The sequence below is a fragment of the Ursus americanus genome, chromosome 18, assembly GCF_024610735.1.
Source record: "Ursus americanus isolate L20-20 chromosome 18, mUrsAme1.1.p, whole genome shotgun sequence".
NCBI lineage: Eukaryota > Metazoa > Chordata > Mammalia > Carnivora > Ursidae > Ursus > Ursus americanus.
The window spans coordinates 50,235,570-50,257,469 of record NC_142144.1 but is presented as its reverse complement, the minus strand read 5'-3'; the positions used below and the strand labels follow the sequence as shown (position 1 = coordinate 50,257,469).

At 39.4% G+C, this 21,900-nt stretch overlaps 1 protein-coding gene across 10 annotated transcripts in view; it reads right to left on the bottom strand.

The window, feature by feature from the left end:
• Positions 1-436: 436 nt before the first annotated feature.
• Positions 437-21,900, bottom strand: part of BNC2 (basonuclin zinc finger protein 2) — a 349,620-nt gene continuing 328,156 nt past the window's right edge. For 7 of the 10 annotated variants that reach the window (XM_087869622.1, XM_045780617.2, XM_087869623.1 and 4 more), the window contains one exon: positions 437-10,469. In XM_087869622.1, coding sequence (XP_087725748.1) covers positions 9,809-10,469 — 661 coding nt within the window. In that variant the 3' untranslated portion in view covers positions 437-9,808. Of the gene's footprint in view, positions 10,470-12,032; positions 12,067-21,900 lie in introns of all 10 variants that reach the window. The other 3 variants (XM_045780620.2, XM_045780618.2, XM_087869625.1) reach the window with 3 other exon arrangements.

Below are 21,900 nucleotides of genomic sequence, written 5' to 3'. Positions count from 1 at the left end.
AGACAATGTGTTTGTAGAAAGCTAAGTGGCAAAGACAGCTAAGTTCTTCCTTTGGTCTTTCTTTCCTTAAAAGAGCTTGGGCAAAGGGCTTTGGGGGAACAGGAATTCTGGAGAGACACAGAAAAGTCATCCCTCGAAGGATGGCTTTGGTGGGGAAGACTCTGGGCGATGTTTGCTGGGCTCTGTCGGGACTGGCTGGAATCTTCATAGCCCTGACTCAGCTTCGCCATCTGAGCAAGAGACGGGTTTGATCTTCCTAAGAAGAGTATTCAATAATACCAGGATGCAGTCCAAACAGGAGATTGACTCTGAGTTATACAACAAGCGTGCTTCAATAGGGTGAATTACCATGTGAGCTGAAGTGTTACTAAGTGTATTTTGTAAAGGTCTATTGGAGTTTGTTGAGGTTTCTTCAAATCAAGAAGGTAAGAAGAGGTCAGTGACTGATAAATCTTTAATATAAAAATTGTACAAGAATTCTGATACAAATTACAAGAGGTATTTGGACAAAATATGAATAAAATTCCATTTACATCCCCAAACCCTTATGCATTTTATGCAAAAGACATACTGTAGACAGTTATAGTACAGAAAATACAACAAAGGAAATAGCAAATAAAAAACTTTTAATTCCCTTAGACTACTAATCAAAACAAACCCAAAAGCAAAACAAAACAAAACAGAAACAAAACCCTTGTTCAAGGTACATACAGTATTTCTGAAGCTACCGACGTCACGAGTATTACATGGGGGGGGGATGCAAGTCGTCCCCATCCCTTGGTGCCGCTACCGTGGGGAGCACAGACTTTGGCTCTGCGACAGGCTCTAGCAGAAGAGACTGGTTTGATGCAGATGAGAACAACATAAACAAAAAAAGCATAGACCCCCCAAACTCTGGGGGAGGGAGAGGACCTATCTTGGTGAAAATTCCTTTTCCTCAAGATACTTCAATTCCCTTTGGCCACTTTTGCTGTCAAATATGCAGGTCGAGTCAAATGTTTTTGTTATCGAGACACACTGGTGGGCTTGGGGTGAATTAGAAAGTTATGCGTTCTCCCAACTGTGGGAGGAATCTTGCTAGTTCTAGAAGGACTAGCCCATGATTCACAGGGGAGAACAGAGAGCTTGCCTTCCCAGAGCCTCAACTTGCCTTCAGCTTTGAGGAAGGGCCCAGGTGGCCTCAGACCGAAGTCTTCCCTCTGGTTCCTTGACCTTCCTTGACCCTCTGACCTCCATGTACCCACATTTAACTCTCCTGCACTTTTTTTTTTTTTTACTGGCACTAGTAGGAAAATGGTAAGATTTCTCTGCAGGGCAGCTGAACCAAAGTTTGCACAGGAAAGCGAGTACACCATATATTATAAATCTTCGATAGTCGTATCAGGTTAATACAAATACTAGAACATCTCATTCACTTAATTCATGTTATGTAAACCCTGGACAGGGCAGAGCACACACGTTTCCAAAGTGATCAAAATCAGAATGAAGGAGGGAGTGTTCTACCTTCTTGCTTCAGAAGAGATTTTATTTTAAGGGGGTAGGTGAGATCAGAAGGAGAGCAAAGGGCGGGAGTGGAAAGATAATGGAAAAGTCAGGGGAGATTAAGATAGGCAATGAGAGGAATGGATTACTCTGTACAGAGACATGCAAAAACGCTCCAAATTGAGTACTAGATGAAAAAAAAAATAAACAATCAACCTTGGTTTATACATCTCAAGTGAACCTATTAACTCAGCACATCGTCTGGGAGTTCAGGAGCATCGTGCCTCGTGAATCAATGCCGCTCGCGGCTACCGCGCTGATTCTCAGCCGGGGCGGGGATGCTTGTCTCCCAGCGTGGAGAAGGCAGGCAGCGGGGCTCCCACTGAGCCCGCGCCGGCTCGGCTCACCTTGCGCGGGGACTACCAAGAGGCCTGGGGTTTCCTCCCCCTCTTTTGGAAAGCACTTGCAGGGCCAGGTGAGAGCCCTGGATATGTGGGCTCACATATCCAGGGGCTCCCCAGGGTCACCTCTCAGTCCTCGCATTCTGCAGCGGAAGTAGGCAGAGCCGGTTAATAATGGATTGATTCGCCATCTTCGTTGTGCATTATTTCAACATCACATTTGGCAACAGGAAGCCTTATAAAGTCTCGGTATAGCACTTAGATACTCTCTCTGTTCAAGAAATATATTTTTATACTATCTACTTCTCTCCATTTTTGTTAAAATACCCTTTTCTGCTCTTCCTTCCCTTCAAAGATTCTTTTTTTCAAAAATGAAACTTAAACAAAAAGCGTTAAAAGAAAAAACATTAGAAATGTCCTCAAGCATCCCTGTTATTTCAAGGGGGAAAGCTAATATTAGTTAGCAGATTCTGTGCAATTTTGGCAACTGAGTTTTTAATTCATTTAAGATTCTATTAAGATGTTTGATAAATGATTGTAATATATACGTACTGGGGGAACTTAAACAACATCAAGCCAACTGCTTTTTCTCTGACCTCAAGAATCCTTGCTCAAAGTGCTTTTTTTCCAGTCCTCAGACTGGTGAATGAAATTATTTCGCACAAATTTGTCAACAAAGACCTGTTAAGCTTTCTACCTCTAAGTCTCCTGCTTTTCTCTCTCCGAAAGTTCACATCAAAGAGGACACCTGCACGCATCTCATTCGGTTGACAAATATATTTGCCGTGTGACTGTTTGCAGCCGGGGGTCAACAACTTGTCAGACCTGCTGCCAGAGGGCTGGGAGGAGGCATGGAGTCCCCTGGTTCCGTAAAGAGGACATACAAATCCATCTCGCACTTCCCTTAGTCACTAACTAGCCCCTTTCCAGCCATCATTTAGCAGCTCACAACAGTTCACTATATGATAGCAGCCACTACGTCCACGGAATTTGGGCTCAAGGTATTTTCGTGCTCCTCCTTTGAACCTTTTGTCCCCTTGTCACTTGATTCTGTAAAGCTCACTGTACTTGTTACCAAAATTCTCCCAAAGTGGAGAATTTAGCTTTTACATATAGGGTAGTTCCTGTTTTCGAGATTAAAGTAAAAAGTCCAATCTCCCCCCCCCCCCAATCTCCCCACCCTGCTTTTTTTAGATTGTCAGTCCAGTTTCGCGAAATGAAGGTTAAGCTGTCCTGTTAAGCTATGGATTCAGAGGCGGTCATCTCAAGGTACGTGTGTACCTTTACACCTGTGGTTGTCTGCCAAAGCTAAAACAACGACGGCAACTTCGACCACCGTGCATAATATGTCTCCAACATATGCACTTTTTGAACAGAAAGAAAAATATTATAATGCTTTCCTTCCAGAATATGGGGTAATCTAATTCTGTTCTGCCACTGAACTTGCGGGAAATTTTGCTCCAGTTTTTGGGGGCCACATCCAGTACTCCTCAAAGGAGTGGTCATGCAATTCCAACACTTAAGTTTTTCAAGACGCAAAGAATGCGGTCACAGCGTCTCTCCACTGACCCTTTATTTAGGAAGTCATCTTGTTACTGTCCACTTAATAGCTGAAGAGGGCATCGGAGAGGCAGCCCGGGGCTCACCAAAGATGCAGCTTAGTAGGGGTGTATGTGTGTGTGTGTGTGTGTGTGTGCACTTGTATGTTGGGAGAGGAGGGAGAGAAGCAAGAAGGAAGAGGAAGAGGAGGGGAGGGAGAGAGAGAGAGAGGGAGAATTGTGAATGTGTGTGTACATCAGGGAACTTGGTGCGAAAGCCGAGCCCTTGTACTCCATTTCCCCCTTCACAAGGGATAAACAGGCAATTACGCATCCTTTTATATTTGATGGCCAAGTGCTGAACTGGAAAGCACACTATTAGTTTGTGTCCCTTCAGGGCCAGGGCAATAAGTAGCCAGGAGAGCTGGGGCTGAAGCAGAGAGGGTGTTGTCTGCTGTTAGTGTGACAGTCTTGTCAGCAGCATTCACATTACTGGAAGGTAATAAAGTGACAAGTAAGTTATTAGAAAGATATGAGGTGAAATTGAACTGAAGCCTCTCACTGCTCAGCCCCAGCTTTTCCCTTTCCTCTTTTGTAATGGTCCACTATTTGTTACAAGCGGAGCCTTGTCTTGGTACTCTATATAAAAAAGATTTTTTTTTTTTTTTTGCAGTAAAGGTCAAATGAATTTACAATAACACTTTAGAAAATAAGGGTAGTTTTATAACAACTATAGAATGTTGCTTCAAAAATATATATAGCATTATAAGGAACAATAATCCTGATCCAATTTGATGTACTTATAAAAATGCTCATTAAAAAAAAAAACCCGTTATTAGGCATTTGGAATTTTCAACAAATGCCAAAAGACAGTATTTGATGTCCAGTTATTGCTGCATGACCACAAGCCTCATCTTGGGCAAGATGTGGAAAGAAGGGGGATGACGGAAGGGCAGGAGAAAGGATGGGTGTTTGGGCCAGAGTGACGTAGACTAATTCACACGTCAGTTTTACCGTTGGATTCATAAACACTAATTGAAAGTAACCATTTATGGGGAGCAAGTCTTCAACTACAGGGAATAGGGAAATGAGTTTGAGACACATGAGATATGGTCTTAATTCTAACACGAGGAAAACTGCCACATGGTTTAGCTTTGAGGGAAAACAAGAAAACAGAAAAGTTACTTTTATGCTTCACAGGAAGGTAAATGAGCTCACATTTTGATCAAGAAGTCTTTAGCCAAGTGGCATTACAATCATGGCTACAGGGGCAAGCAAAATCATGGTGGAGAAAATACATTTAAGAGCTCAGTTTGACCACCAGCCTTTTCTATAACCTAGGCGACCCATCAATTCTCTTTGCTTCCCTAAGGGACTCCAGCATCACTTCCCACCCACAAAACAAAACCAAACACAAAGAAAAAAGAAAAAAAAAAAACCCCACAGCTGCGCTTGTTGGCTCTTCTGACACATAAGGAACCTGTTATTCCATGCAGTTGTCTTTGCTTTCCCCTCTTCCTCAGACTGGGGTGCCGTGCTGCACCGCTCATAGGGAGCTCTGTGGGGCGGGGCCTCGATATGCTGTCACCCACTGCTAGGCACAATTGTACCAGACCATTCTTCTGCACAAACACTTCCGGTTCATTCACTATTTTCTTTTCTAGCTACCCCAAACCAGGGCAGGTACCCATCCCTTACTTAGTATCCCTTACTCTGCTTTTGGAAAAACTCATTCCGTCCCGTCTTTTTGGCACCTGCCTTTAATGGCTCTCCTTACACACTTAGACCCTTCTCATTAAAAAACAAAGAATGGGAGGGAGAAGCAAGATCCCTTAATTTAAATATTCTAAGTTTTTAGAGAATGAAATTTTTTGTAATTGTTTAAAAGTTAAGGAGTGTGCCCTGGGAATGAAAGAAAGTTTCTTCTGTATGATTTGTTCCTTTATGATAGCAGACGTAGTGTGTCTTATTACAGCTGAGTTTTATTTACTCTGTAAGTCCATCTAATCCAACACTAACAGACTGAATACAAGTTAGGATTGCTCAGGTCAACAGTTAGCAGTTAGCAGCATGTCCAGCCCACTCTGGTTACCGGCCTCTTTACGTTTTAATTGCCAGTGGCCCCCATTCTCATTTGCTTGGTACACATCTGGGGTGTGTACATAGGAAGGGGAACAAAAGGTCACTTTTTATTTGGTGGGAAACTAGTGCTTGGTTTCTCCTGAATAAAATGGGGAGAATGCCTCTGGAACAACAGCCTGTTCTTAGTATATTCAATGATTTTTTTTTTTTTTAAGAGCACTGTACACACTAACGGGGCTGCTAACCAGTTAAGGGTCTTTCTCGTCTTACTTGAAGGGCCTGGAAATTCATGACCAAAGAAATCACACTACAAGGACAGTGGCACCGTTGTGCTAAAAACATTTTCAAAAAAGGTCTTTGTCACGTTGAGAAGGAAAACATTAATACCCTCAAACCTTTAAAAGGCATCAGGCTGAATTGGACAGCTAGACTAAGATCTGAGATGCGTAACATTGCGTTGACTTATCTCAATACAATTAATAGCAGAACAAAGAATGCCGAGCTTTTTAATCACATTTTAAAAACCAAATTACGTATCATCTATCCTTTCTCTTGCTCTTTATCGTCCCCCTCCACAGCATGCAAATATTCCCTAAAGCAGACTAAGCCTTTCTGATATGTACAAAAACATAGTTTAAAATGATCAAAACAGTAAGTTTCAACATCAGCTAGTGAACGTGCACATTAATAATACTGCCTCATTTTCTACCTGTGACAAAACTGTGGTTAAAATCAGTCAAATGGGAAAAAAGCTGCTTGGCTGAAAATCTGCATCACTATTAATTTTCAGCCAGCACAGAACGGATGCAGCTAGAGAGAAACTATTTCACAATAGAAAACTCCTATGAAAAAACAAGCGAGTAGAAACGGACAAAGACGAAGGGCCCAATGATTAAAACGCTATCTCTTTTTCCTTCCCGTTTGCAAATAAGCCTTGGGATCACCATCCTAACTAGATTAACAGTTAAGTCAAAACATTGCACTCAGGCACACACCCAAGAACAAGCAACACTTTGGGACGGGAAGCACTGCACATTTCATAATGTTACATTTTACGTACCGCTTCCAGCCACTCCCCCGGTCCCTTTTTAAGCAAATAGGCTTTATACTGGAAAGTGTTATTCACCCATTTAGAAGGCCACCATAACATTTGGGCACTTGAGGCACAAAAGTAGTAGCAAATAGGGGAGACGCTTAAAAATAAGAGCCAGTTGTCCAGGACTCATTGCCATTTCTCTGACAAATGTCAGGTGAACACATTCATGTTTCCAAGCAAGGGAAATTCTACTTTGAGAGTCTCATTACTTCTGGACTGTTCTAACTGACTATTCACATTAGCCCAGTTTGTGGCAAGTAACAAACATTTGTTCTAAGCCCGGTTCATTTGCTGATGTGACCTGCTGACAGCTATGAAATTCACTCACTAGGGCTATTTGACCTTTTAGTTGACATTAAATTAAACAGACTAAACATTGATTCTGTACAAGATGAGTTCTAATATTTCAACCAAGAGTGTAACTTTTAAATATCACTGAAATAAAAATGTGTTATTTTCATAAAATTAGGTGTAATTCAGTCTATCACAATCCAAAAGCTAGTGTTTCCCTAATCTTTTGTTGGGATACTGAAAAATATTTTTTCCACCCTTTTGACTCGAATCCTTTGGTAGTGGGGCAACAGCGCAACACAGAGCACGCTAAGAGGACCAAAATGTTTGCAAACAAACTTTCATTATTCTAGTTCAATTTTTCACAAACATACTGTACATAGTCTTATATGGTATAAAACAAAGGAAAACATCTCTGTCTATTCAATTTAACACAACACCAAAATAAAGCAATTAAGACTTTGGGGAATTCAAAGGTACAAGAAAACAAAAATGGTTATTACTAATTCCTCAGCTTTTTACCGTAAACATTTGTCATTTAACAGACATAGTGTTTGATATGGTTTCTTTTGTACTGCGAATACTTTTGGTCTTTCCTCACTGGAGAACAAATGAATTAAACGAACCCCATAGCATCCTCTGAAGGAGATGAAAAGATGAAGCTTCTAGACAAGTCTAGCTTATCTTTAAGAATCTATTGTTTCTGAAATTTTTACAAATAAAAATACTGAATCCTCAACTAATGATGCTTATTTTTGGAAACAATAAATACTGTGAGGTACAATAAATCCTACAGGAAAAATAACAACAACAGAAATACATTAACAGTTTCCTTTGGCAAATTTAACGGAAGTGAATGCTGATGTGAACACAGAAAAAATAATTACAAAACATATGAAAAATGGAAACAACATGCAAAGTTCAAACAAAGGGGGTATTTCTAACTTTGAGACCGATGAGAGAAATGTTCGAGGCCATTAAATGCAGAAAAGAAATACATTCTCTTTAAATTATTGTGCACTGTTAGACAAAATATTCCTTGTTTATCTGTCTTCCCCCCTCCACTTAAAAAAAAAAAAAAAGAAAAAGAAAAGACAACAAAACACAGTCTGCAATGCACGTCCTAATGGTTTTGGCTGCAGACTGAACTTGAGTAAATATCATCATTTAGTCAGTATGTTGTGGTCGCTGAGGGCTGCCCATGTGGTTAACCAGCTCAGGCAACATGTGTAAACATCGGAAACAAAACAAAACAAAACAAAAAAGGTTTGGAGAATCGTCTCTCCCTCTTTCTCACTCTCAATTGCTTGGTTTCAGGCTTGCTTTCATTTCTCTCTGACAAATCATGTGGGGAAACACAAAACACTCAACAGTGAGAGATCCTATTTTAAACCCCCCTTCGTCTGGCTTTTCAGAAAGGAGTGTTGCTCAATTCAAGTTCAGCACATGTTTTCAAAGCTTCCAAGTACTGCCGCTGTGAAATGTCTTTTGATTTTGTCTATCAAACAGGCCTGAACTACTGCAGAACTTGCAACAAATTAGACAGCCATACAACAGACCAACCCAGTTCAGACTTACTTCTTTCTTTTTAAAGGAGAAGGGTTAGGTCCTTGGAAAAGACTGTTGAACACTTTTACTATATTCAGCTTCGTTCCATAGTGAGTAATTTGGGCTTTTGTATCCTGAAATATTATCCTGCCTCTGAAGGATAAATGCCTTGGCTGTTTCACACCACATAATTTTGTTTTCCTTTTATGTAACTTAACATATAAGCAAGAAGGATGCAATGTTGATTCTAATAACATTCGGCACTTGAAAGAATCACCAAGTGTTTTTTTTTTTAAAGCGGTTTTCTGGTGGCCGACAAATTGGCCTGTGGTTATGTTGAGTGACTAATTGTATTTTCTTTTCTGGAAACTTGTGCAAAGTTGGCAGTTTTGTGTTAACACTAATACTTTTGTTTGGCATTTGTGCCCTATACTGACCAGACCATTTTTATACAAGTGAATTTTTTTAAAAAGACACTTACTTGAAGTATGGCAATAGTTTAAGGATAAAAAAGAAGCACGGATATTACACATCCCCTTGTAGTGTATGAAAAAAAGTGCATGACTGGATTTATGTACTAGTACAGGACATTTTAAAAAATCAGATCTGTGCTGTAAAGCATGCCAGCACCTCTTTACCACTATATCTAGCAGGTAGTAAAAACAAGACCATGGTTTTTTTTTTTTTTTTAAATGTGCATTAATGCTAACATAAATGAATAGAGCTAGCCAGCAAACTATCTTTCTCCTGCATATCTAACAGCTGGATGTAACTGTAAAAATTAAACGAAAGAGTTAAACAACCATCAGTACGATTGCTTTACATCATTGGCCTCTCAAGGCTACATATTTACAGGTGAATCTGCCATGCTTTAATTGAAGATTCTCTCAAAACCTTAAAGTTCACAAAAGACAACTATAAGAAGTTCCTTTTTTGTTTCTTTTTTCTTTTTTTTCCCTTTTATTTTTACTTTTTTTTTGCAGGCAACAGTCATGGGTACAACAAATTGTCCCTCTGGAGAGGACAAAGAATTCTTATTCTGTCAGAATTTGGGCTAGTTGCACATTTTTTTTGTGTGTGTGTGTATGTGTGTTTTAAGGGTACTTTGTTTTCACCCCCAAATTAAAGTTCCCACCCCTTTCCCAAAACTATAAAGGAAAAAGCAAACAATTTCAAAAGCACCTAGTGTTTATCTTCTTGTATCTAAAGAAAAGAGAAGATGTGTGTGTATGTATATGTAGACACAGAGGCGTACATGTGTACACACACACACACACATACACCCAAGTACAGAAGCACACACTGACTACGGCAGTTCAAACATGTAGGCCATCTGGTGAGAGCTGGCATTTGTAGTGTCCGTTCTGAGACTAATCTACTGAAGCGAAGGGAATGTTTTTGTGGAGATTCGGGTTCTGACTGTGCCGGTTTCGGCTTCGCACAGAGGAAAACATCATATTGCAACCAGGGACTTTGCACTTGTGCATTTCTCGCAAATGCACAGTTTTGTAGTGCACTCTCAGAGTCCCCTTGTTGCTGTACATTTTGTGGCAAATGTTGCACATGATCCCACCGTTGCTCCCGGACAAGCTGTTGAACATCAGAGATCCTGGAACTTCAGCCCCTAGACTGCCAGGGAGGGCAGGGGCCTCGGCCTTGTGTGCTGACTCCCCACTGTCACTCGCCCCATCAATGTCGTCGAGAAGAATCCCCTCGTCGCTGCCTGCATCGGACTCTCGGGAGGAATGGATGCTGCTGCTGGACTGCAGGCTGGAGGTGGTGCTCAGGTCAAGGACCATGTAGTCCTCCGCCATGCCTCTCCCATACCCATTCAGGTGGGAGTCTTCAGTCCCTGCGGGAGAGGAGGCGTCTTCCCCGACATCGAGCCCCAAGGGGTGCTGGGCACCATAGATCTTCATCAAAAATTCATCCCGGAGGTCCTTGCTAAGGGAGGGCTGTGCTGAGTCCAGGCCCATGTCATCGAGTTCTTTGGTCAACAGTTTGCGATGCAGGTTTATGTTGGCACTGTGTCTAGGAAAACAAGAGGGAAGGGGGGGGAGGTGTACAGGGAGTGGGGAGGGGGGAGAAAAAGGAGAACATTTTAAAATTGATTCAGCTTCCACCAGGCATCAAATAAGCACATTCATTGCTAATTACACCATTACAAAAGCAAACATTTCCCTACATCCTCAGGATTTGGGAATAAGTGGTGGTGGGGAGTGCAATAAGGGGAGCTTTTCATTAACATAATTTTTATAAGAGTAAAATTCTTCAACAGTAGGATGAATGCAAACCCATGCACCGTTTTCTCAATGATACTGTTAGCTTTACTAGGTAGCAGCATCGGCTGCAGAGAATCTCACGGCAGAGATTTCAGAATATATATTTAATAGGAAACAGAATATATATTAAATGGAAACTTGCTGCTTGTCTAAACGGAATAATTCGAATTTATACCTAAAAAAAAAACACACAAAAAAAACCAAGGCTTTTTTGCCTACAGCGCTTCATTTAGAGGTATAAAAAAGATCAATTTTTAAAAAAGTAAATGGTCTAGGTAATTTCAATTTAACTTTAAAACATAATGACATCTTCCCCCTCACCTGTCTATATTTCACATTTCACGAAGGAAAAAATTTAGTTTTATACATTAGCAATTTGAAATAGGGTTACAGACTATATCCTAAATCCCTTTCCTCAGAATAATTTGGGATCTCAACTAATCTACTAGTAAACTACGTTTCATTTTCAGAAGCGGCTGCAGTTTAGAGTTGAAAATGCTTTCACTGAGTAATTCAACTTTTAAAATTTAATCCTTTAAAACAAAGCCTGAAAAACAGAAACTGTTTTTTAAAATAAAACCCACCCACCCTTTAAAAAATCACACTGAACAACAGAAAAAACCCAAAGGGACAAAAAAGAAAAGAAAACACACGATAAATACCCCCCAAATCAAGCACAATTATATGGTCCCCTTATTTTAACGACTGGAATCTGTACTTCTTAGACAAGCAAAACTTTTACTCTACTAAGTGCTTTGCTTGTATATATTAAAAAAAAAAAAGATAGGATTTGTCCCACAGCATCCATAGGGATGTCATGATTTACAAAGCCTGATATGTTATTATCTCTCTGAAAACACCCCCCCATTTATTTTTAAAGTGCCCTTGGGCATATACCTCTCTCCACCTGCAAGGCTCACATGTTTGACAAGTACCTAAATTGAAGGCTACCTTTCCAAAAAATAAACCAATAAATAAATACACAGATACATAAAGGCTTCTCGATAATGGCAGAAGCTCTACATCTTGAAGAAGTAATTGTGATCACAGAAATGACCTAGAATGGCCAGTATAACATTCAACAGACCTCCTGATTATAATTAAAACGTATGGAAGACCAAAATGAGTCACTCCATTTGGTGACAAGCATGGCTAATTTCTCAGAGATGGTTGAGAGGTATGTGCCTCAGAGACAAGAAAGGTAGGAAAGACTTCTCCACCTTTCCACACAAGACAATATATAGCACTCCGGGTGTTAAGGGGCAGAGGGGAGCAGCCCTCTCCACACTGCACTTAGGAAGGCTGAGCTTACCTTGTGATAATAAGATCAGCTTTCTAATCTTTTGCTAAATCGATCACAAAAGAAAGCAAGAATGAGAGACAGAGAGAGAGAAAGAGAGAGAGAGAGAGAGAGAGAAAACAAATTCACATTCTAGACATCCGGTTTAAAAAAAAGAACTTAAACAATAAAATAGGGATTTAAAATGTTCTGATCACAAAATCATTTTCTGTCATAAGCGATCATCTCATATGCTGTCTTGATGATTTTCAGATCAGCTGTATAATCCAAAAATCATAAATTGAATTAAGATAAACCAAATTCACAGCATCATTATCATCCATAAATGAGTTCTACACAGATGCATGCAGGGTGCAAGTATGTGAGTGATAAACAGAAGCGGTCCCCACAGTCCCTGCTCTGACACTGTTGCTCCCTGTTTCCTTGGTGTCAGATGGCAGATGACCCCAAGTGCAGGTTGCTAAGCAGACTGCAGGAAATGCCTACTGCGCGGTCTCTACCCTGACACGCGGGTGTGACGCCCCCAGAGTTATTATAAGGATGTGGAAACAGAGTTACATTGCGTACTACTACTCTATTGATAAAACAATCTGCCGACCGTAAGTAGCCCCATGAAATCCTACCCCTCTGTTTATTATTTTTAACACCCTCCCCACTTTCTTAATTTCACAAGCACACATTTTGTGATGACTGTAATCTAGAACTCTGTTGCTTCTCACACATCTGCAGTTACCACTTCCTAGATTCACTGCTGAGAAAACAGCAGCCAGACACACAGCAGTCCCATCAAGACACACTGAATAAGGGAGAATAAATTAACATTGACAAAAGGACACACTGATCACCCAGATGGACACCTCTTTCCTGAGATGACTTGTGAAATTACACATCTCTACTGATATGTTACCAGGAAGAGATGTTTCTCTTCATTTCTCACTTACAGCAATAGAAATCTGTAATCTAATTAGATGATGTACCAGCCCTCAATATCTGTCAACCAAACGATGTGCAGAAATGTGTAGACCAGCTCTGGCACTCTGTTCAACAGTGTCCCTTTTCCGCTGTCAGCAGTACTGTTGGCCTCTGCTAATATAATTACATTGACTTTTATTCAATTAAGTGCCATCCCTTGCTTAAAAAAAAAAGGCTATTTTATCAATTGATTCAGGTGTAATGCAATAATAAAGATGAACTCATGGCAGTGCATTAGCTCTGCTGTTCATAACTTCAGTACAAGGGTTCATTCATGGTAGTCGATTTCCATTATGCAACCACAGTTCAAGAGAATTGATTCTTTTATGCTCATTTCTTAATCTATTTCATTTTTGTTTAATAATCCTCCTAAATACCATATGCAAAACACTTGAAGTGAGGATGGGAAGAATAGGCTGTGGAAAGTCGGCTCATTCACCCTCATGGTAGCTGGTTTGGGAGATTTTCTAACAAACTCACACAGTAAGACTGGGGTGGAAAGAGGAAAAGTGAGAGAAGGAGAGAAAGCAGGCAGACAGACTCTTGAGAGAGTACTAATCCTGTTCCTCAAGAGGTTAGGTTCAGCCTCTACAGAGGAGACAGAAGGCAGCACTCGATCTTAACAAAGACCTATTGTTGGACTCTGGAATCAGTCGATCCAAACCATTAATTGTCATAAAACACCGTCCTCATGAGGAGATACAAAGACCTAGGGTTAATAGCAATTTATAAGTTTATTTGGATCAGCAGAATTAAAGAGGTAAAAAGAAAGGGAAGATGGAAGAGACACGGAAAGAACTCATGCCTACTAACCATCAGATGAAGAAAAGAGGACCCTAAAATGGGAGGAAGGCCAGAGAGTGCTGGTAATAGGAGAAAGACCCCTAGCAGAGGAAGCAGTGTGAAGATGTATGTAGTAAGTGGAAGGAAGAATTTATGAAGGAACCCAATTTTGAGTTCTCAAGAGACAGAGGTGGTTTTTCTAAAAATGGATTTACTGTATCTCCAGAAGAGAGAGAGAAATAATCATTAGCAAAAATCTAGATTTTATTCAAACTTATTATATCGTACAAGACAGATCATAAACAGTAGGAAAACTCTTTCTACTTGCTTTGATTAGGTAGGAAATGCCAATACGCAGATGTAAATTCCTCTTGTGGAAAAAAAAATGACTGGGATGGAGAGAGAACATGAGTTCCTAGGTAGAAAGGGTAAGTATCTGGGCTTAATAGGGATCTGGTGTTAATGAGTACAGACAGTACTACTCACTAAGAGAGGAGTCCAAAATGTAGCCCCAAGAGGGCCACTTTCAAGAATACAAGCTAAATCTCATTCAACCTCCAGTCTCCTGCAGTAGAGTACTCTGCACATAGGAAATGCTGGGAAGTACTTTTATTTGCCTTCAATCAGTAAAATGCACGAGTCTTAAAGAAGCTTTTCCCAAAATACACTGAAGAAGAGAAAACAATGATCCCAAGACTAGAAGCACATAACAGAATATTTAAGAAAGGCATTGGTAAGACAGTGAAGGGTAATTCTGACCCTATTAATACCCCAGTGTGGTACACGGAAATGCTATATAATTAGGGCATGACACAGTCCTATAACTTGGGCTTGCTTGGAATTATAACCACTTCCTCTGAACCTCTGTATTCTTTCCTACTCCCTCCACACTGTGAGTTTACCAAATGCCTTTTGAAAACTAAGATTATCCTTAAGAGCAAAAAGTAATGAAGCCTTCAGTCGGGGAGGTCATAAAACCAAACTTAACACTTTGAAATGCTGAGTGGAAGTACTCTAACTGGAGTAAAGTGGACCACCATTCTTTTTGTTTCTTTAATAAAAATTTTACTTATGTCAATTACATCCCAATTTAAAAAAAAGAAAGAAAACTTTACTATGCAACCCCACAAGACACCAAATTCATCAAACACAGTTAAGTAAATGCATAAATACAAGTGAGAGAAAGTAAGAGAGAGAAAGCAAATCTTGCTGGGCATTTCTTTCCTCATGTCTCTCTTGTTCTCATGCCCAGTTAATACTTAATATCTGACTCATAAAAATTAAAGTTAAAAACATTAAAAAGAAAAAGTGTTTTGAGGTTTTTAACTTGGACTTTGATAAATAGGGAAGGAACTTCTAAGTTCCATGTCCAAATTAGAAAATCAGAATGTAGTCAAAATTGAATAGTGAATCAGACCTTGCATTACATGAAAAGTTGAACATCTGAATCTTAATTCTTTATCAGTTTCGAACCATTCTAAACTCAGTGAAACAAAATTCTTGACAAATAATTACAATATCTCAGGCAAAATAGAATTGAGGCTCCACATTGGATTAATTTTTGTCTTTATTTTCTTGCTTACCTCTGTCACTCAACACACACACACACCCCCCCCCTCAAATTACACTGTCCAGAATGATCAGTGATGTATACATAACAGATACCATATATATGGGGTGTGTGCGTGTGTGTGTGTGTGTGTGTGTGTGTGTGTGTATACACACACATATGCATATATGAGGATAGAGAAATGAATTTATAACCACTCTGGAGAAATCTAGATGCCAGATTTGAGTGTACTGTGGGATACGGAACAATACTCCTGAACAGAAATGTACATCATCTATCCAAATCCACAGAAACGAAAAATTAAAACCTCTGCCCCTCAGTAATTCTCTTCTTATCTGGATCGCTCTGACATTATCTGTTGTATTTAACTCCTCAAAATTTTTGTATTAATGGTAGGAGACTTACAGCTCTGTGAGTTAAATGACATTTTTGATAATTGGCAAAACTAGTAGTTGTTCTATAGGCTATTATTTAAAGACCCTCTCCAGAAGAGCTGAAAACCATCTTCTAGCTAACACACACACACAAAAACTGAATGTACCATTTTAGTGAATGCTCAAACAAAAACCACCCCAAAAGAAGCACATATTAAATGCAAGAAATAAAAGCTAAGCAAATTCTTGCAAATTAAAACTATGAAATTCAGTCACTTCAATCTCTTTCAATATAAAACAAATCATCCATACTGGTCACGCAGACAGTTCCCTCTACATTCAAATTATTCACTTGAAGATAAGCTCCCACCAAACTCTTTAGGGGTTTAGCTAATTTACTGCACAGATACGGCACGTCTGTTGTAATAACAGGTAGGATGTATTGGGGTCGACCATTTATCAGAATTAGACTTCTTTTCTCAATTCACAGTGAATTATGCTGCCTACATGACTCCCCTCTCTCAGAGCCTGCCATCCCCTCACCGCCCCTAATGTGGCAGGCAAACAAAATTGACAGTCTCATCTTGTCAACAAGGGGCGATTCTCCTGAGAAGCCATTTAACTTTGCCGAGGAAGCAATGTATTAATGTGCATGTCCCAGCAATGTTAATCATCTTCAAGCTTCCGACCTAACTTTGACGTGAACAAAATCACCAAATTTGTTTACTAAATGAATCGTAATATGCTAATAAGAAAGCATGACATATATGGAAAAGCCAAACAGATGGTTTGTTTACTCCACTTTGCAACTTTATAAATGTTGTAACTCTGAAGATGTTAGTGAGAATTATTGGTTTGTTGGCAGAGGCAAACGTGTCTTTCGCATACTAAATCTGGCGCTACAGTTAGAAAACAATTTGTCATCGTCGTGGAATGCATAAAAAATGTTAATGTAGTAATGGCATTTGGGAAGGCAGATTGGTGGATGGAAAATGTGCATGCCGGATGCTCAGGTTAAGTGTAGAGTTGATACCCACCAGCCCTGCTCCCTAACCATTTTACTTTTGAGTTGTATCTGACACATGAAGGCTTCTCCAGGGTGCTGATTGAATTCAAGAGCTACCTGTTGCATTGTAACGTGAAAGGAGTGCTACACTGTGAAGACAGTTATATTTTCACAGCATTTGGAAATTTTCTCAATCAGGCAGCTCATATGGTGCTCAGTTGACTACTATTGGTGGGTAAGAAAAAGGCCATGAACACTGGCATCTTTTAAGGAATGAAATGAATCTGAGCTCTAATTTTGAGTTTTATATATATTTTTTTACCCTGGACGAACTAACCCTCAAATCTTCCAACTCTTGTGTTATCGTCTGACTTTAATAAAGAGCTTAGAAGACCGAGGTCTAAAATAATAGGAATGCATTCTTCTCTTGAAAATTTTCTGCCATTTAAAAAATAAGCATTCTTTTTTAATATGTACAACGTGAAACCTCAATTTCTTTCTGAGATCTTTTTCAAAGGAAATACTTTCTAAAACTAAATATTCAAAATGTTTTACATCATTAAAATGGTTAAGTTAAGATCTTTTAGAAAGGTAAGATTAGGAATGTCTGAGTTCCCCAAGGGAAGAGACAGAATCCTGTAAACCCTCAGTATTATGATTTAGCTATGGCCTTATCTGGAATTCTATATTAAAAATGAAACTACTTAAGATACATGAACAAAAAGAATGCACAAAATCTAATTTATGTTTTTGGTTAAATGATGTCAAATGTACTAATGAAAACTTCAGTTAACTAAGTAGCAAGGCACCGATGCACTAAACATCTCAATTTTTAGAAACATTCAATTTTTGTGAAATTATTTTTACTTTTTATTCACACGAGCATAGGGGTAGCAGAATTTTATATTAAAAAGCTGCTGATTTCTCTCAATATTATGGACCATTTCCCCCAACTTCTTAAGTCCTCCGTATCGAGACAACCACTAATCCTGTGGGATTTCCTCATGGGATTTCCATATAGTGCTGAAATTTTTACCCATCTGCAAAAGAGAAATGAGAGAACAAAGTGATCTAAAGAAACCACTGCAGTTCGTCTTGCTGCCCAAGGATCACTTTGGAGCAAGAAACATTAGCGGCTATCCCAGCCTGGCGCTTATATCTCATTTGAAACATCTCCTCATTCCTGACCAACAAAGAAAATTTCAATAAAGTACTTTTACTGGTTTAACAACAGTGAGCTCTTGGGATTGTCAAAGTGCTAAGCCTTTTCCAAGGAGAGAAAAAATCAGCAGCTCAAATATAATTAACCTTCTATTCTCAATGCAAACTGCCACGCACAGGAGCTCTGCAGTCTATTAGCAAAGTTATAATGGCCAACAGGCAGAAGCAAAATTGGTCAAAAAGTTGGCTGCTGCTGTCATATTTTTGGAATTATGATTAATGGCACTAATAATGTGGATGATTACTGATATGTGTATCTCCAGCAGTTTATCATATTGCTCTGGCTGCCTACGTCCACAATAAACAGGATGCTATCATTTACCTCTTTATTGAAGGCAATCCTTCTCTTGAAGGAGCATATTCTAATTACTTCGTAATGTTTTATGTCTTAAACATTTTGCAGCTCTGGACCTTGCCAACTGCTTCATGTCTACCATTGATTAATTACTGAATGTTTAATCAAAATTTAGAATCTAATGTAGTCATTTATGAGCACACTGCAGTGCCAAAGTAGTTAGGCTTTGCTCCCAAGTTTGGAGAGTGTTGGGTTCAAAATCAAATCCCAGCTATGTATGAGGATCCAAGAATTTCACCTTGGGTGCTCTGAGGTTGCCAATTCTATCTGTGCTGATGAATGGAAGGTAATCTAACTACAGGGTAAACAGCATCTTTACCTACCCTCTCCCTACCGATTTTCCTATCCTCTCTCCCCAATTCCCCAATCAACAGAGCAGCACCACTGGCAGCTTCTGAGAACAAGAAGGTCCTCGTGAACACCCATCACGAGAACATAGTTTTGAAGTGGTTAAACAAGTGAAAAATAATTTGCTGGGACAAATACATGAGTTTTTTTTTAATGTGGATTTTTTATGGTACTGTCATACAACCATTCACCGTTGAAGTTAAGTGTTTTTTTAATACCATTACTGAACTGCTGAAATGGATGCTAATATAGCTTGGAGTGCTAATGTCAAGTCCCGGTAATAAAAAAGACAGACTGCTGAATGAAATAATTTCACGTAAAAAATAGAACAAAAGTGCTCTCTCTCTTGCTCTCTACTTTTATTGAATTGGGACTGACTGAGCCAATTGCTTTAGAAGTCTGTAAAACACAATTACTAGTGAGAGAACTGACCCACCAGTGCCCCCTCAGTGACAGAGCAGGCTAAAAAGGCAGCAGAGTCAGAGAGGCCCCCCTCAGCTGGCCATCAGACCGAAGAGGCTTCCTTCTGAATGTCTGTTGTGCTCATTGTCCAAATCTGTCTCCTTTTACTTATAAAATCTGGTTATTTCTCCACAACGTGATAAAGTAACTTCATATGTTACTTTCTGAGATGAAGATGTCTGTTCTGGCAATTAAGGATGATCTGTCTTTTGATATGCTTATTTATGTGGATGTTTATGTATAAACACACATACATTACGCGGATGCACTTAGATTAGGACATTAGCGTATTTTTTGAATAGCTGGTAATAATTCAGATTGATATATGCTCCAGCGAGACTGAAGCATCACTTATATATGTTCAGCTAGAAACACTTGGCTTTTTTTTTTTCCCAAGGTAAAGTCAAAATAATTAGAGCAAGCAAGAAAAAGAATTGAACTAGAAGTGGGTAACATTTTCCCCCCTAGTTAATAAAAGAAGTAATAAACTCCATAAAGTACTAGAGTTAAGATCACTAACACTTCAGGCATAACGGCTTTTTACCAGGAATTTACAACTCCTGTTTTAATTCAAGCAGCTTGCATTGGGACATAAAATCTAGGTATTTTTTAAAAGTGTAGTTTTATGTTAAGTAACTGAAGAAAAACTGTCCTCTCCTACAAAGTATTCTTTCCTCTTCTTTCACGGCCTCCTCCTTTCTCACACATGCGTGTACACATGCACACACACACACACACACCTTGGCACTCAAGAACTGAAGTTACTAAATCCCTTTTTTATGACATTGTAATTTTTTGGCAAGTGTAAACTCCTTTCATATTCTGCCACATTCATTTATTTGAAGCTTGTGGGAGTCTTACAGCAAAAACCTTAAATTATTTCTGAGGCTTTAAAAAAAAAGAAAAAGAAATGCTCTCTAGCCCGACCTTCACTAAGAAATTTCAACAGAGAGAGGAGAGTCTCCCTTCCTCTTAGCACAACAACAAATGATCGCTCACAGCGAGAGAGAGCTGGTAAGGAGCCTTTCACCTAAGAGAGAGCCACTCTCGACAGGACGGATATAATCGACTGCTAATGTACGTGTGTGGTCTTACAACCCATCTCAGTGCGAATGGCCTACATTTTTTAAAAAGGAAAAATGATCACAATCAGAAACAGGTATCTTAAATAATTATGTAGAAGGATAATTATGACCAACAAGGTCAATCAGGGTGTCAGGTAATGGTGGCAGACCCCTGGGAGGTGGAAATCAGGAAGATGACCCTTTCAGAGTGTTGCTATCGTGAAACATACTGCCTGTGCACTCAGTATGTACATTCTGTTCTAAGTGCAATTTTTGCCTGAATTTTCAAGATAATGCTGGCAAGAGAAACAGCTTGTTCCTTTCCAGGGAAGGTAAGAATAAGGAGTGTGTAGGAAGCATGTTTGTGCAATGGAAGGTATGTATCGATAAGAGATTTAATGTAACTCTCATCAATAGAAATGTGTAAGAATCTCTTTGTCATTCATCCACCATTAAGCTGCGTTGTCTATTTGGTACTCAGTCTGGAAGACGGTGGAAGTGACTGGTGTAGTTCTTGGAGTGGAGGAGTGAAAGGTCAGCAGAGGCTTAAATGAGCTTGTCTTACATCCAGCTGGGCCAGCAGGAGATCATTAGGAAGATCCGAGGCTCACTTTAGGCTTGTCAGAGTCTCTCCCCATGATACAAGGAGACCGTTTTGCTCATTGCTCTTCTCCCACTATATAAAAAGAACCCCAGAGACAGGAATGACACCAAAGTTTATCTTACTACCAAAGTTTCGCTTGAGGAGGGCACAACTAGCAATTACTCAGAAGGGGGATTTATTTTGTTTGTTTGCCTTTGATGGAAAGTAATGGAGATAAGTACAAAAGACCTATTGATCTGCTGGCTTCTATTGTGAAACCAAATAGAGTAAAGGAGGCGAAATCTCTTCCTTAACATTTAAGTGTCGGAGGACCTGCACAACTTCACTTTATAAAAGATTTTTGGAAAAGCAGAGTTTCAATTTGATTTGCAAACATACAGGAAGTGAAATGCTTTAAAATGTTCTCTTCTTGTACTTGAAGAAAATTAACACAGTGTATTTGACAGCTAATTATATGAAGGCAAATATACTAATAGTTATCTCGAACTGGTGCTAAGTGCCTCATTTCTTGAAGGTAGTGAAATCATGTGCATTTATTGAAAATCTCTCTTTAGAAAAGTTCTTTCTAAGTTTCCAAACATAGAGAATGATGGAAAAAATGGATGTTGCTGCTGAGAAGGTGATAACAGGAGGCAGGTAGCATGTTTTCGCATCTTCACCTCTGTTGTTAATGTATGCGGTGGCTCATCAGAGGTAGCTCATGTTAATTTATTCCTGCACACCTGTACAGGGCTGGAAGTCAGGTAATCAGACAGGCAAAAACTATCCATCTCTGCTTTTTAGCTACAGCTACCCAGAGGCCTATATAGGAACAAATTTAGTTCTGGAGACATCAGCAGGTTTTAATAAACCAAATACAGATGTCTTCCTCCATACAAATCAAGAAGTTTACATGTTTAAATCTGGACTGATTTAACTAGCAATCAAAGAGAAGGTTCACACTTGGCACCAATGGTTGCCTCATATTTATTTATAAATCACCCTAAGCAAATATTATTTTGTTTTTAAATTTATTCATGGGGCTGAATCATCTTTCCTACACCTTGAAGATTAAGCATACATGCTTACCTTTCTAATAAAATTTAAGACAAACTCTGGCAATCAGCAGCCACTATTCTCAG